Raw genomic sequence first — 13,501 nt, 5'->3', positions numbered from 1 at the left:
TCCAACATTGTCCCATGTAACAAACACACCCTTTTAAGAACTTCCAAGATAAGGCTATAGCAAATGGCATGTAAATAACAATAACTCAAATACTAATTTTTAGGCATTTTAAAAGTGATTTATACAAACTAAAATAATAATAATAAAATAAAATAAAAAAACTGTAGTCTATGACAGACATACAAGTGGGTAGTAATTTCAAATAAACATTACCTGATACCTCATCACACGACCCTTGGCCATCACAGCATTTGGAGAATCTGAAACTTTGGAATCTTAATTCCGCCAGCTGTTTTGTCTCTTTGCCTCAAAGGACGAGCCGTCATTCAGCATATCTTGAGCATCTGTTTCCATTCCGAGCTTCGAGAGAGCCAATGCCTGCATGTAAAAGGCAGTTGGCCATTCCGGCAAACATACCTGAGCTTGCATTGCATCCCTCAATGCCAATTCCGGTTGTCCAATCATCAAATAAGACAGGGCCCGCCTCACAAATATTGTCCCCGAAGGCACCGACATCATCGTAACCAACTGCATTTTAAAAGTTATATAAATCCGTTTGTATAATACATTAATGCTCATTTAAGGTTCAATTTATATAAAGAAAAGAAAATACCTTTGAATAGTATTCAACTGCACCGTTGAAGTCTTTGTCCCTAAACGCGATATCTCCAAACTTTTTTGTGTTTAGCATGTCTTGCACTTGTTGTGTCCATTCTTGAAATGATAGCTTAAATTCATAAAGATGATAATAAGTACAATTGTAAAAACAGTTATGTGACAGATTATAGGGGGAAAATAGTTTATGAAAACCTCGTTTTCTGCGCCCTCTTCGTCTCTATATCCGGTTTTTAAGAGAATGTCGTGTACTGCAGTAAGATCCATACGTGCACATGCCTTCCCGAGAGGAGAAAGTAAAGTTGGAACAATTACAGGTGTTTTTGTCAGACCCATTAAGACATGTGATGCAACCTACACAAACCCAAAAAGACAATTTGAGGGTTTCCCATTAAGTCCTGTATGAGTAAAAAGTGGCTGAAAGGGTAATAATTAAGTCAAAAAGAAATAGCCATCCAGATTAAGTGCTTAACCTATAATGCTCAGTAGGTTAAAAAGAAACAGCCCCTTAGGCTCAGGACAAGAAAAAACAGAACACAACATGGGACAAAAATTGCAATTCGTTTGACCTAGTGAAAAAGGTGGGGCTGTAAAAAGACAAAAATGCCCTTCTAATGGTCATCACCAGAAATCACCTCTTTCTGCTTTTGAAGGGGTGCGACAGCTGTAAGAAGGAATTTGACATCAGGACGATCTCTACCCTCGTATTGAAGACACTTTGAAGCAAGTTCCACCATCACGGTTGCATCTTCATCCGCATATTGTCCCTCCAAAGATGAATCCATCAGCAATAAAACGTTTTTCCCACGTATTAAATCCAATGCCTGTAGAAAATCATCAAGAAAACAAAATGTTTTTTTTTTTTAACTTTCATAACAAGAAAATTAGAAATTTTGAGAAAAGAGATGTGTACAAGTATGTTATTACATGGCTTGGAGGAATGTGTTTCCCGCTCAATAGGTCCAGGAGGACTGTTCCGTAACTGTAAATCACACTCTCTGGAATTACCCTGCCTGAAATAGAATAGGTAGAATATAATCCTTAACATATTATTGAAACCAAAATACCATGCTGGAATGGAATGAGGAGTTATGATGGAAAGCAGATTCCATTCCGATCTTTCTAAGGTGTACCTGTGCGCAAAAACTCGGGAGGAGTGTAAGCCAGATTAGTGCTATAGCTCTTCCCATCTCGACTGTTCTTCATTAAACCAAAACTAGATAAGCGGGGGTCACCATCCTGATGCACAAAAGCAACTCAGATTTTAATGAGGTTGATAAGAACGTGAATCCAATAACAGATAAATGAAACTAAAATATGAGATATATAGATCTAGGTAGCTATTTGATTACTAAATGGAAATAAGAACAAATCAGAAAGGAAATCCAAATTATTGTCCTCCTGCCCTAATCAGAGAAGTTCTCTCAAGAGAAACCTCCTGCCCAAGCTAAAGCCGATACTCAAAGCTACAAAATACTCAATACCTCACTACTCTATTTATGCTATAGATATTACAATTAAGTCCCCCATGTTTACCCATATATTTATATAAGACCCATAGCACATTCTCTATCAATACCACCGTCTTGAAGAAGAGGCTTGTCCTCAAGCCAGGAGTTAGGAAATTGACTTTTTGTTTGAAAGGCATTTTTGCTTCTTTGATTGGACATTGTTGCCATGGAATCAGCCATTGCTTCCTTTGTTTTACCTTGCTGTCAACACAACTAGTTTCCTCTCTTTCATTGGATTCAATCAACACAACTTCTGTCATTGATGGCCGGCCAAAAGATGACAGCTTTCTGCACTTTATAGCAACCTTTAAGGTATAATAGATGAAAAGCTTGAGCATAGCTCGATATTCTTCCACTTCTTTCTTATATTTGCCAAAAATTATAATCTTCTCTTTGGTGGTGTTCATGTCCCAGGATTCTTTGTCCTTAAGAAAAGAGACAAGCTCGATTTCATATGTACCAGTGGCATTAGGCGGCAATACTGCTAATTCTTGCTTGAAACCGATAAAACCAAAAGCATATTCTTGTGCAATACTCAGAAGAGCTACTTCACCTTTCTTCATCATCATCACAAATTCTTCAAGCCTATCAACTTCCTGCTCTTTATCTACCAACTTAAATTGAAAAACAACCCCTTCATTTGGGAGCTGGAATCCCGCCCCTTCTTCCAAGCTTTTCTGGAGGACTTTCTTGTCATCTGTAATATCTGTAGGGACCCTCCATGATATTATTTGTAGTGTAGCATTTGCAGGGATGGAACCTTCATTAATAGATGCGGTTTTTCCCTTCTCTCCAATTCCATATTTTAGTATGACTGTAGGGATGACCTTGTCCCCCTTCAATCTGGTGTTTAATTTCCGTTTAGCAATCTCTATCTTATCTTTATGGAAGAATTTCATAGCTTCTCGCAACAATAAGATCTTCTGATGGGTCCAACTGTTGGCTTCAAGGTCTCCATAAGCTTTGGTTGTATCATCCTTCATGAAAACAAGATTTGAATAACCAGTAACACATGCCCATTTCTTCAAACAATCCAAATATAATAGTGTCTCAACCATTTTGAGGGATTTGCATCGATTTTCAAAGAGAATTCCATGAATTTTGTTGTTCAAACCAGAGTTTTCAATACTACTGGTAGCCAATTCTTGGTATATATCTGATGCTTTTATCTTACACGTGGGTTTATAAAATTGGATTAAGCGATCAATAGACCGCAGGGAGATTTCAGGTACAAGTAATTCGTCTTTTAAATTCACGATGAGACAAGAGTCCTCATCGTGAAGATCATGGTGCTGTGTTTTGGTTTCCCACTCAGAATTCGAAGTCATAGATTTCAAGAAAGTTGAATAATTACATTTCAAATTTGAATCCTCGTCTTCCCCTTCTTGTTTAAACAGGCTCGTAGTAATGACATTACAAATAGGGATGACAATCAATTTTGGCGATTTGTAGGGTTTTAGTGGTAATTGAAGATACGCAGTATTGGGCAGGAGTGCTTCAGTGGTCTGTGAATTAGGCCCAATTGACTGTTCGGTCAAATCATGAGGGCCATAGTGCGAATTGAAATTGGAGCCATAAGTATAGTTCGATACCTTACCATTCACGCTTGTACGTTCTCCCGGAGCGGTGATGGCGGTGGCAACATGTCGGGCGAGATCAATTGCTTTCTCACAGGTGGTCGGTCGGAGTAACCTAAGCCAGTTCTTTATGTCCGCTTGCAAACCACGAATAAATATTCCAAGTCGTTGTTCCTCTGATTGGTATGGAAGAAAAGCTGATAGGGCTTGGAATTTCTCTATGTATTCTTTTACATACCCCTCCTGATTCAACGATCCTAAGTCATCGATCAGAGTGTAATCGTTGCTAATGGCCGGTCCCCTGAAGAATGAAGTCTCTGTCTCCATAGTTGGAGTAAAATGCTTGCATGTGGGTCGATGTAAGCCTTCCGTCATTTTTTCGAGTGATTTGGGTAGGTTATTAAGAGCCTCACACATCGATCTCACTGAAGAGGTAAGATCCCTTAACTGATCTGATAACGATTCAAGTTTTTTATCATGCGTATCCATCCTTGCTTCAAGTTGAGTAACAGTTTGAGACTCCGGTGTAACCATGGTTGATTTGATTTCCCGGCAATGGAACCAATTGATAAGAACGTGAATCCAATAACAGATAAATGAAACTAAAATATGAGATATATAGATCTAGGTAGCTATTTGATTACTAAATGGAAATAAGAACAAATCAGAAAGGAAATCCAAATGATTGTCCTCCTGCCCTAATCAGAGAAGTTCTCTCAAGAGAAACCTCCTGCCCAAGCTAAAGCCGATACTCAAAGCTACAAAATACTCAATACCTCACTACTCCTATCACTACTCTATTTATGCTATAGATATTACAATTAAGTCCCCCATGTTTACCCATATATTTATATAAGACCCATAGCACATTCTCTATCAGAGGTCAATAAATGGACCAAAATAATGTTATAAGAAATGGGAGTATATACTAATATTTTGTATGTATATCACCCTCCTTAGGGTTGGGTAATGGGTATGTTTAATGTTTATGCTCCAGGAGCTTTAGATATATATAACCAATACCAATATCATATAAGACAAATAGCATACAAAAGGTATGGACTTTCATTTTGTTACAATTTGGTGGAACAAACTGTCAAAATCAACATTTTTGGGGTCTACATTTTCAAAAACACACAATTTAGTACTGAGCTACTGAATTGTAGGTTTTTTAAGGTATAGACTTGATAACATTGATCTTAACAAACTTTAAGCATAATAACCAATTTTAACTAAATTAAGTTATTACTTATTATTATTACACAATATGATAAACTTTGTTAAGAGTTGACTGAAGGACTTATGATGAAATATTGTAGTAAAAGTCAGTAATCTTTTAAGAAAGCAATTTGATAGACAATACTATCCAAGTGATTAATCTTAGGGCATCACAAACCCCACTCCAAATCCTATTTCCCAATTCCCACACCAGGTCTAAGTCTAACTCCATTCCTCTCCAAGTCCATGCCATTTTTCACTCAATTTTGGTGTAAATGAGTTGTATGGAGTAATACTATTCATTTGACCCAAAATGAAATGGTCGTTTGGTTATCAATTTTAGTCCCTATCATTTTAAGTTTATACATTTATTTTAAACTGGTTGTATTGATTGTAATAATTAATATTTATAATATCATGTTATATATTAAATTATATAATTAATCATAAAAATAAAGTTCAATCTTTATGTACTAATGTACTGAATTCACATGGACGGAACTAGCTATAGGAGCCAGGGGTAGCCTGTCACATTTGTTCAAGAACAAGACTTTATTTGGATGTTGTAGATTTCTATATAAGATGCTACACCTGGATGAGACGGAACTAGCTATAGGAGCCAGGGGTAGCCTGTCACATTTGTTCAAGAACAAGACTTTATTTGGATGTTGTAGATTTCTATATAAGATGCTACACCTGGATGAGTAGTTAAGGAATTTGGAGAAATTGGCATCCATCAGCTTTTGGAGAAATTGGTGAAGATGGCATCCATTTGCGGCTTAAATCAGTCTAACGGTATGAATTGTTTTCTTTTATTATCTTATGTCTCTGTAATCTTCATACTATGTTTACTTTCATTTGAATAAGCTTGCTTCTTCTCAAAAAAATACGAAACTTTATATGTATATCAATTGTTTGATGAAATGTCTGAAGGAGCATATCGGTGTTGGAATAATATTTGTGAGGAGATTAACAAACGACATCAAGAATCCAATCATATTGTTACTGGTTTATCTTCATATGTTGTTACTCAGTTTGTGGTTCCAGTCTCATGATGCTATTTTTGGAATGTACCTCTTACCTTCGGTTAAAGGCAGACCCATAGACCCATGGATGCAAAGGGGATAGTTTCAGAAAATAAGCCAAAAGAAGTGGAATTACTGGTGCAATTAAGCCAAAAAGTAAGCTACAAGAAGTTGAAGCTTTAAGGGTCAGATGAGATAGCTAGGAAGAATGGGAATAGTGGTGCAGTTTTAAAGGAAACAAAGGGGTAAGAAAAGCATTCATGATCAAAGTGAAGTTGAAAGAGAAAAACATTAGTAATGAAAATGAAAACCATTGTAAAGTCAAAAAGGATGCTCTGAAATTAAGTAACAACTCATTTGAGACTGTTATGTCATTTGACCCTTCAAGCTTCAACTTCTTGTTACTTAATTTCAGAGCATCCTTTTTGACTTTACAATGGTTTTCATTTTCATTACTAATGTTTTTCTCTTTCAACTTCATTTTGATCCTGAATGTTTTTCTTGATACCGCTTTGTTTCCTTTAAAACTACACCACTATTCTCATTCTTCCCGGCTATCTCATTTGATCCTTCAAGCTTAACTTCTTGTAGCTTACTTCCTGGCTTATTTTCTGAACCTATCTCCTTTGCATATTGGGTCTGCCTTTATTTAAAGATAAGAGGTACATTCCAAAAGTAGCATCTGGAACCACAAACTGAGTAACAACATATAAAGATAAACCGGTAACAATATGACTGGATTCTTGATGTCGTTCATTAATTTCCTCACAAACATTATTCTAACACCAAATTGCTCATTCAGACATTTCATCAAACAGTTGATGTACATATAAAGTTATGTATTTATTTGAGAAGAAGCAAGCTTATTCAAATGAAATTAAACAGGGTATGGAGATTATAGAGACAAGATAATAAAAGAAAGCAATTCATACCATTCGGCTGATTTAAACCGCAGATGGTTGCCAGCTTCACCAATTTCCAAAATCTGATGGATGTCAATTTCTCCAAATTCCTCACTTATCTAGGTGTAGCACCTTATATAGAAATCGACAGCATCCAAATAGAGTCTTGTTCCTGAACAAATCCAAGGGGTAGCACGGCTGGCTCCAAGCTAGCTCCGCCCTGGATAAAGTCTAGTTGTGGTCAAAAGGAAAATAAAAGAAAGTTAAGGGTTTAATTTGCAAATTATAAAGAAGAAAATATCTCTCTTTACCTCCTTTCACTTTAACACAAACAATTAGAGAGAACTAGAGAGGAAGAGAATGACGATTTTGTGATAAGAGAAGAGCTAGAAGTGAAACTAAGGTGTAACCGGAGAAAAGCTAGAATCACTTCATTGGAAAATTAGAAGGTATAGTTCTTCCTTATTGTTCATAAATTGACCTAGGGTTTGGGGATTGTCCCCAAATCCGAAATTATTGTTAATAGGAGATTATAAATGGGTTTTTAGCTTTATTTCCACAATCTATTCATCACCCTACGCTCAAACTACTCGCATATTGCTTGATTGGGAGCTTGAGTGTCATTTTGAACTTTCAAACCCTAACTATGGTGAATTCAAATTTTGACTCCACTATATGAGTTTAATAGATGTCCTAACCTTGTTTAGGTTTTCTAGCCATTTTTGGTGAGTTAGGATTATCAAAATGACTTGGGTTTGGGGGTAGTTGCGTATGCATTGCATATTTCCTATTGTTGATGCATTTTTATGAATTGTTATTTTTGTCTAAGATATTCCTTTGAAATATTGCCGTTCTCAAATATGATCCTACTGATCATTAATGATTTAGAAAACTATTTTGTGGGGTTTAACTTTAGGATTGGATGATAGCACTCATCCTTTACAATCGAATAGTTAACATCAGTATACTCACTAGACTTTCCAAGCCTAACACTTATATTTTGACATGTACTTGCAACTTAGTTAGCTTAGAGTGGAAGGTTGAGGATAGAATCATAAAAGGGCTTGGACTTTTAGAAGACATCGTTGATGTTATGTCTATACTTAACTACTGATTTTGAAATTAATTGTTACTTCTTTGCATTTAAACAAATTTGTATTTAAACTTTAGGACCAAATTTACACACTTTTAAGATGGTTAAACTTCATTAAACTCTTAAAGTTGAATATTATAAACTATTTTCAAATAGCTCATACGAGAGATGCTTCATTCTACTCTTTACTTCCTCTATTAGACTGCACGGTGTCATGATGAAATCGTAGTCGGTATACCAACGAGGCATTTATGGTTGGCGGCAAACACCGTCCCTGATGGGTTTTTCGCTAGCAGCATGCCAATAGCAACCTTCTTCCGTTAAAAAAAGAGACGGTGGTGGTGGACTGGTGGTTGTTTCTAGCCGTTGGAGTTAAATGCCATTTAATGTTTTTTTTTAATTTACTACCACTATATATATATATATATATATATATATATATATATATATATATATATATACCAATCATTCACCTAAACAATACACATCTTTATATACATTTTCTTCCAAACTTTTTTTACAACCACTCTCAAAAAATGGCAAATCCATTAGTAAATTGTAAGTTGTTGCTAACCGTTAATCAGGCTGTTGTGCAATCACATGTGTATCATTTTACATAATATGATTTTAGAAGACGAGGGCAGATCGATTTTGTCGGTATCAAGAAATGAAAATGTATCCTCATGCGTGCCAATATCGGTTGGTTCCTTATGGCGTGTAAGAAGAAGGGCAATACATAACAGTCAAAAACATCACGAGCTTCGTAGCAATTTGGCGGAACATATATATATATATATATATATATATATATATATATATATATATATATATATCGAATTAATCAAATTGATTTTAATGAGCCACTCGACAATGATATCGACGAATATTCAGACCGAAAGCTTTTATGTTATTTGGATTATCATTTCTACGTTATAGTTATTTTAAATTTTGTTTTATGTTTCTTAAATTAAATGTGATGTTTTTAATTTTAATGAAATATTATTTTATTTTAATTAATATTTATGTTTTTTTGTTTTAATAGTAAATTTTACATTTAAAAAAAAAGTAGGTTAGCAAAAACATCACCACACCCCACTCATAGGCGAATTGTGGCAAAAATGGCAAATGCTTATGTGACGACTATGTGGCACACTTTTTTGGAAGGCAAAAACATTATCACCCCCTTTAGCCTTATTTTCAACTTTTTATTAAAAAAAAAGGCATTGATTTCTTTACTTTTTCAGAAAAAGCCAATTATGTTTCAAAAAGTTACAATTTGGACTATTATAAAATGAAATAACAAGAAATAACCTTAGGTATGAAACTAAATGTATAAAAAGAAATGCACTTTTCTTTGCATTCAGAGTAATTTGGTTTGATTATCAACTAATATGATTGTTTATATTATACATAGGCTAAAATAACGGCATATGCTCAAGAGAAGAAGAGAAGATTATTGACATTGAGTCCTATCAAAAAAGAAAGCCTCCATAGTAAGAAATGGAGCCTCAAGAATGACTAAATTGCGAAAAATTTAAAATGGCAACGGCTAAACTACAAAATTTTCAAAATATCAATGGCTTTAACGAAAAAATAAATAAAGTATGGTTATTTGAGTAAAAGGTTGAAAATATAATAGCTTTTGTGAAATTAACCCTAATAACAAATACAATAATAGTAATGATGATAATTAATTGCATCTAAATTTCATATATTTTTGTCTTTTTCCTCAATTATATTTATATAACCCATTTTTCGAATTTTAAACTCTTTTTATCTTCTTTTGCTTATTTTCAATAATTATTTAAGTAATTTATAATCGAGTATTCAACTTGTGTATAATGTATAATTTGAGTTGACATTGCCCGAGCTATGACCGGACCAGATTTTTTAAGCTTGGGTCGGGTCCATCCATGTGCAATTCTACATCCAACTAATCAATTAGGTGCTAAAATACATGTTTATGAAACTATTGATCCCAAAAGAGTTGTTGAAGTTATGTTCCTAATAATGGAAATTGAATGAAAGTATGTACCTTTTGCAATCAATTTGCTGGGTCATATACTCATATTTGCTTAGTACTCCTTGAGTTGGAGAATTAATATCCAACATATCAACCGGCTATACATAAGATCAATCATAGTCTTGCAAAACAGTTAATCAAGAAATTCACTCATAGAGCATACTCAAACTAGGTATTGGAAACATGTTTAGGTTGGTGAAGCCTCACATTGACTACATTTACACTAATATTTAGACCTAAAGAGATGCACATGTACGCTTACCTAACTCACTTAGCTCATCATATAAGGAAACAAACTAATACTTCATTAATGAGAAAACATAATATGAATACTAACATCATTAAAACGCTACTGATTTATTGTTACCTTAACTTTATATAAATTTAGCTGAGATCTAAAGTTGTGATTAAAAATGTACCTCATCGAAAATCACCCGATAAGCATTCAGATCATGATAAATTTTCCGATTTTCCGCATTGCAATGCTCAAGTGCTTGTGCAATATGGTAGGCAACTCTAACACGCATTTCCCATGGCAAAGGCTGCTTATCCCCTATATACCAATAATAAATGGTTAAACAGTTTTTACATCTGGATGAGTCTAAATAGTTTGCTAGCATAGAAAATCAAGGATGGCTTGGAATTCATACAGTGAAATAGATGTTTTGAGAGAGTATCATTAGGCATGTATTCAGCCACTAAAAGACGCTCATCGCCCTCAGCACAACACCCAATTAGATTCACCAATCTATTATGCCTAACCTTGCCAACTCCAGCAGCTTCTGCCTATAAAAAAATGTCCATTGAGAATAACATAAGGGGTAAATTTGGAAAATTACATTTCCCCCCAAAAAAAGAAATCGGAGTGTGAAAACCATTTTTCAATTTTTTTGTCAACTAACAAGCTTCAGAGCGACTTCATTGAAACATTGGAGAGGGGTATTTCAGTCAAAATAATCTTTAAGAAGCTTAGATATTTCAAACTAATAAGTTTTAAAGCACTTTTCCCATAAAGATCCAAAACATCACAAGAACTCACTCTTTGCTAAAAACAACAATCATAAATTCAGGATTAATGTTTGATAAAGCTACATTTTTTAGTCAAAGTCATAAGCAAAATGCAGTTTTTAGGGAACAAAATGCAAATTAAGAAAAAAAAAAAAAAAGTTTCATTTAGTATTTTAGTTTACTTTTAGATGTTAGTTAGAAAGGGTTGCCCTTACAAAAAGCTACCAAATTCCTTTAAGTAGCCTCTTTTTAAGTAAATCTAACTTGATGACTTTTTCTTTCAACCAGAAAAGCAACAGAAAATAAATCATCATATCACTTTCCTAAAAAGCTTTTCTTTAAATTCGTAACAATAGGTCACGTACAAGGGTTTATTGCACGTCAAGTCGTCAACCACTACTATGTGTACCATATTCTTGTACAAATTTAAGGAAAAACACTGAAATTGAAAATTAAATCCAAAAAAACAACCCCAAAAACATAGATGCAGGTGCGTGTGGATGATACATACCACAAATTGTTGGGGGTCTGGCCAAGAGAGCTTGGAGAAGCGCTTAATGGCAACGACTTTATTGCTACGAAGCTTTCCTCTATAAACCACATTGGGAGCTTTCTCACCACTTTCGGAAACTATAAGCTCACTGCTGAACCCATTCGTAGCAGCTCGAAGCTCCGTAAGTTCGAACTCCTTGAATGCAGGAACGACTTGCTCTTGATCCTGTTGACCTAATCCTTGCTCCCCGTCACCTTTTGTTTCATCAATTCGTAATATCAAACCAATCAACAACAAATTATCAAAATCGAAATACAGAATCGTACTCCAATGCCAAAAAGTCGAGTTACACTGAACTGTCAACTTCGAAGACTTGGGTATTTCATTAAAAGTACAACAAACAGAATAATGGTGGTGTACTGGTGTCCTTAAACTAAAAAGAAAGATTTTACATTGATAAACACAAAGTTCGACATAACAAGCTAAAAGGATAGCTGTTTTTGTGAAGCAAGAGGAGTATAAGGTGATGAGGTACCTGGATCTGGTTTGGATTCAGGAACTTGGTCAGGAGATTGAACATTGGCAGTTTTGGACTGAAAACAGCCCATTTCTGATGATTTCTTCACATAAATTTCAAAGGAAATACTATGTGTTGGTTGTAATGCATGAAAACCCTAGAGATGAAGAAGTGTGGGAAGTTTTGGGGGTTGATGGAGCGTGTGATGAAGCTTATTTTAGTGAGGGGGGAAATACAGGTGGAGAGAGAGTGGTTATGATTGGGGGGAAGAGGAAGGGAAGGGAGGGGACTGGAGAAGTCACATGATAAGTCGATGATATGAGCACGTGAAGAGCACAGGGTCAACTTTTTGTTGACTCACACTCCACTTAACGTGTTGATTTTCTTTAGAGTAAATTACATGTTTTGTCGTGTGGTTTCTGAACTGAAAATATGGTATTTACTCTTTAATGCCTAAAACCTTCTTATGCTAATTAAACCTTGTTTCGTACCATAAATTTATCTCGTCAAGAATTTGACCTTCAATCCTCATCATTCTCACTTTGCCTAATAAGGCATCCTACTTATCATAAGTTCATAAGTTCATTCCCAATTTCATTTCGTGTCCTGTGTTTTGTTATGTCATGTCATCAATTGTCATCTCTAAGTTCATTACACCTATTTGCATTATTGTTCAAGTTTATTTCTTACCATCAGTATAATCATCATCATTCCAAAATTATCATCTTTAGAAGTTTAACTTTCATTTACATATTCCTTTTATTTTGCCATCTGTTCATGTCCATGTTACCAAATTATGACCATATATTTTCTAGAGTAAATTACACGAATGGTCCCTATGGTTTAGGATAATTTGCGCATTTGGTCCCTAACTTATTTTTTTAACTCGGAAGGCCCCTACTTTTTGTTTCTGTTACGCGCTTGGTCTATTTCTTACCTAAAATGATTATTTTTCCCTTAATTTTTTAATTTATTTAAATAAACACACCCCCAATCCCACTCCCCTCACCTTACCGTACCTACACCACCATTTTTCTCTATTTAAATAATAGTCTTTTTAGGTAAAACAGAGACCAAACGCATAACAGAAACAAACAGTAAGGACCAAGCGTGTAACAAAAGCAAAAAGTAGGGACCTTCCGAGTTAAAAAAATAAGTTAGGGACCAAACACGCAAAATATCCCAAACCATGGGGATCATTCGTGTAATATACTCTATTTTCTAATATATTTTCTATTAGTCATTATCATTATTACCCTATTTGTATTGATCTAGCTTTGTATTTATTTAGTTGGTTGTCATTATCTTCCACCCTACAAATAGAGTAATAAATGATAACTAGAGGTCGCCACAAACCCAACCCACAGCAACATTGGGTTTATCCCCCCTCCCCCTTGGGATTGGAACCTGTCTCCTTGGAACTACCCACCTTGTTTGTATATGAGTCTTGTTGGTTACAAAATTTCTAGTTGAAATTCATTGTCCGCTCACCATAACCACCATCGTATATTGCGACAAT

General features: G+C 34.9%; 1 protein-coding gene across 1 annotated transcript; it reads right to left on the bottom strand.

Annotated features, from left to right (window-relative positions):
* Positions 1–64: 64 nt before the first annotated feature.
* LOC145105852 (serine/threonine-protein kinase BSK2-like) lies at positions 65–12,281 on the bottom strand. Its single transcript, XM_079042934.1, has 10 exons — positions 12,001–12,281; positions 11,484–11,719; positions 10,615–10,750; positions 10,384–10,517; positions 1,749–1,854; positions 1,543–1,628; positions 1,251–1,439; positions 811–969; positions 614–727; positions 65–528 (listed from the first exon to the last, which is right to left on the bottom strand). The coding sequence occupies exons 1-10, from the start codon at positions 12,071–12,073 to the stop codon at positions 277–279; spliced, it is 1,485 nt and encodes a 494-aa protein (XP_078899060.1). The 5' UTR covers positions 12,074–12,281; the 3' UTR covers positions 65–276.
* Positions 12,282–13,501: the final 1,220 nt, after the last annotated feature.

Source organism: Lactuca virosa, chromosome 4 (assembly GCF_052849685.1).
Source record: "Lactuca virosa cultivar CGN04683 chromosome 4, Lactuca_virosa_CGN04683_v6, whole genome shotgun sequence".
Lineage (NCBI taxonomy): Eukaryota > Viridiplantae > Streptophyta > Magnoliopsida > Asterales > Asteraceae > Lactuca > Lactuca virosa.
The sequence above is the reverse complement of the archived record's forward strand: the minus strand, read 5'-3'. Positions and strand labels throughout refer to the sequence as shown.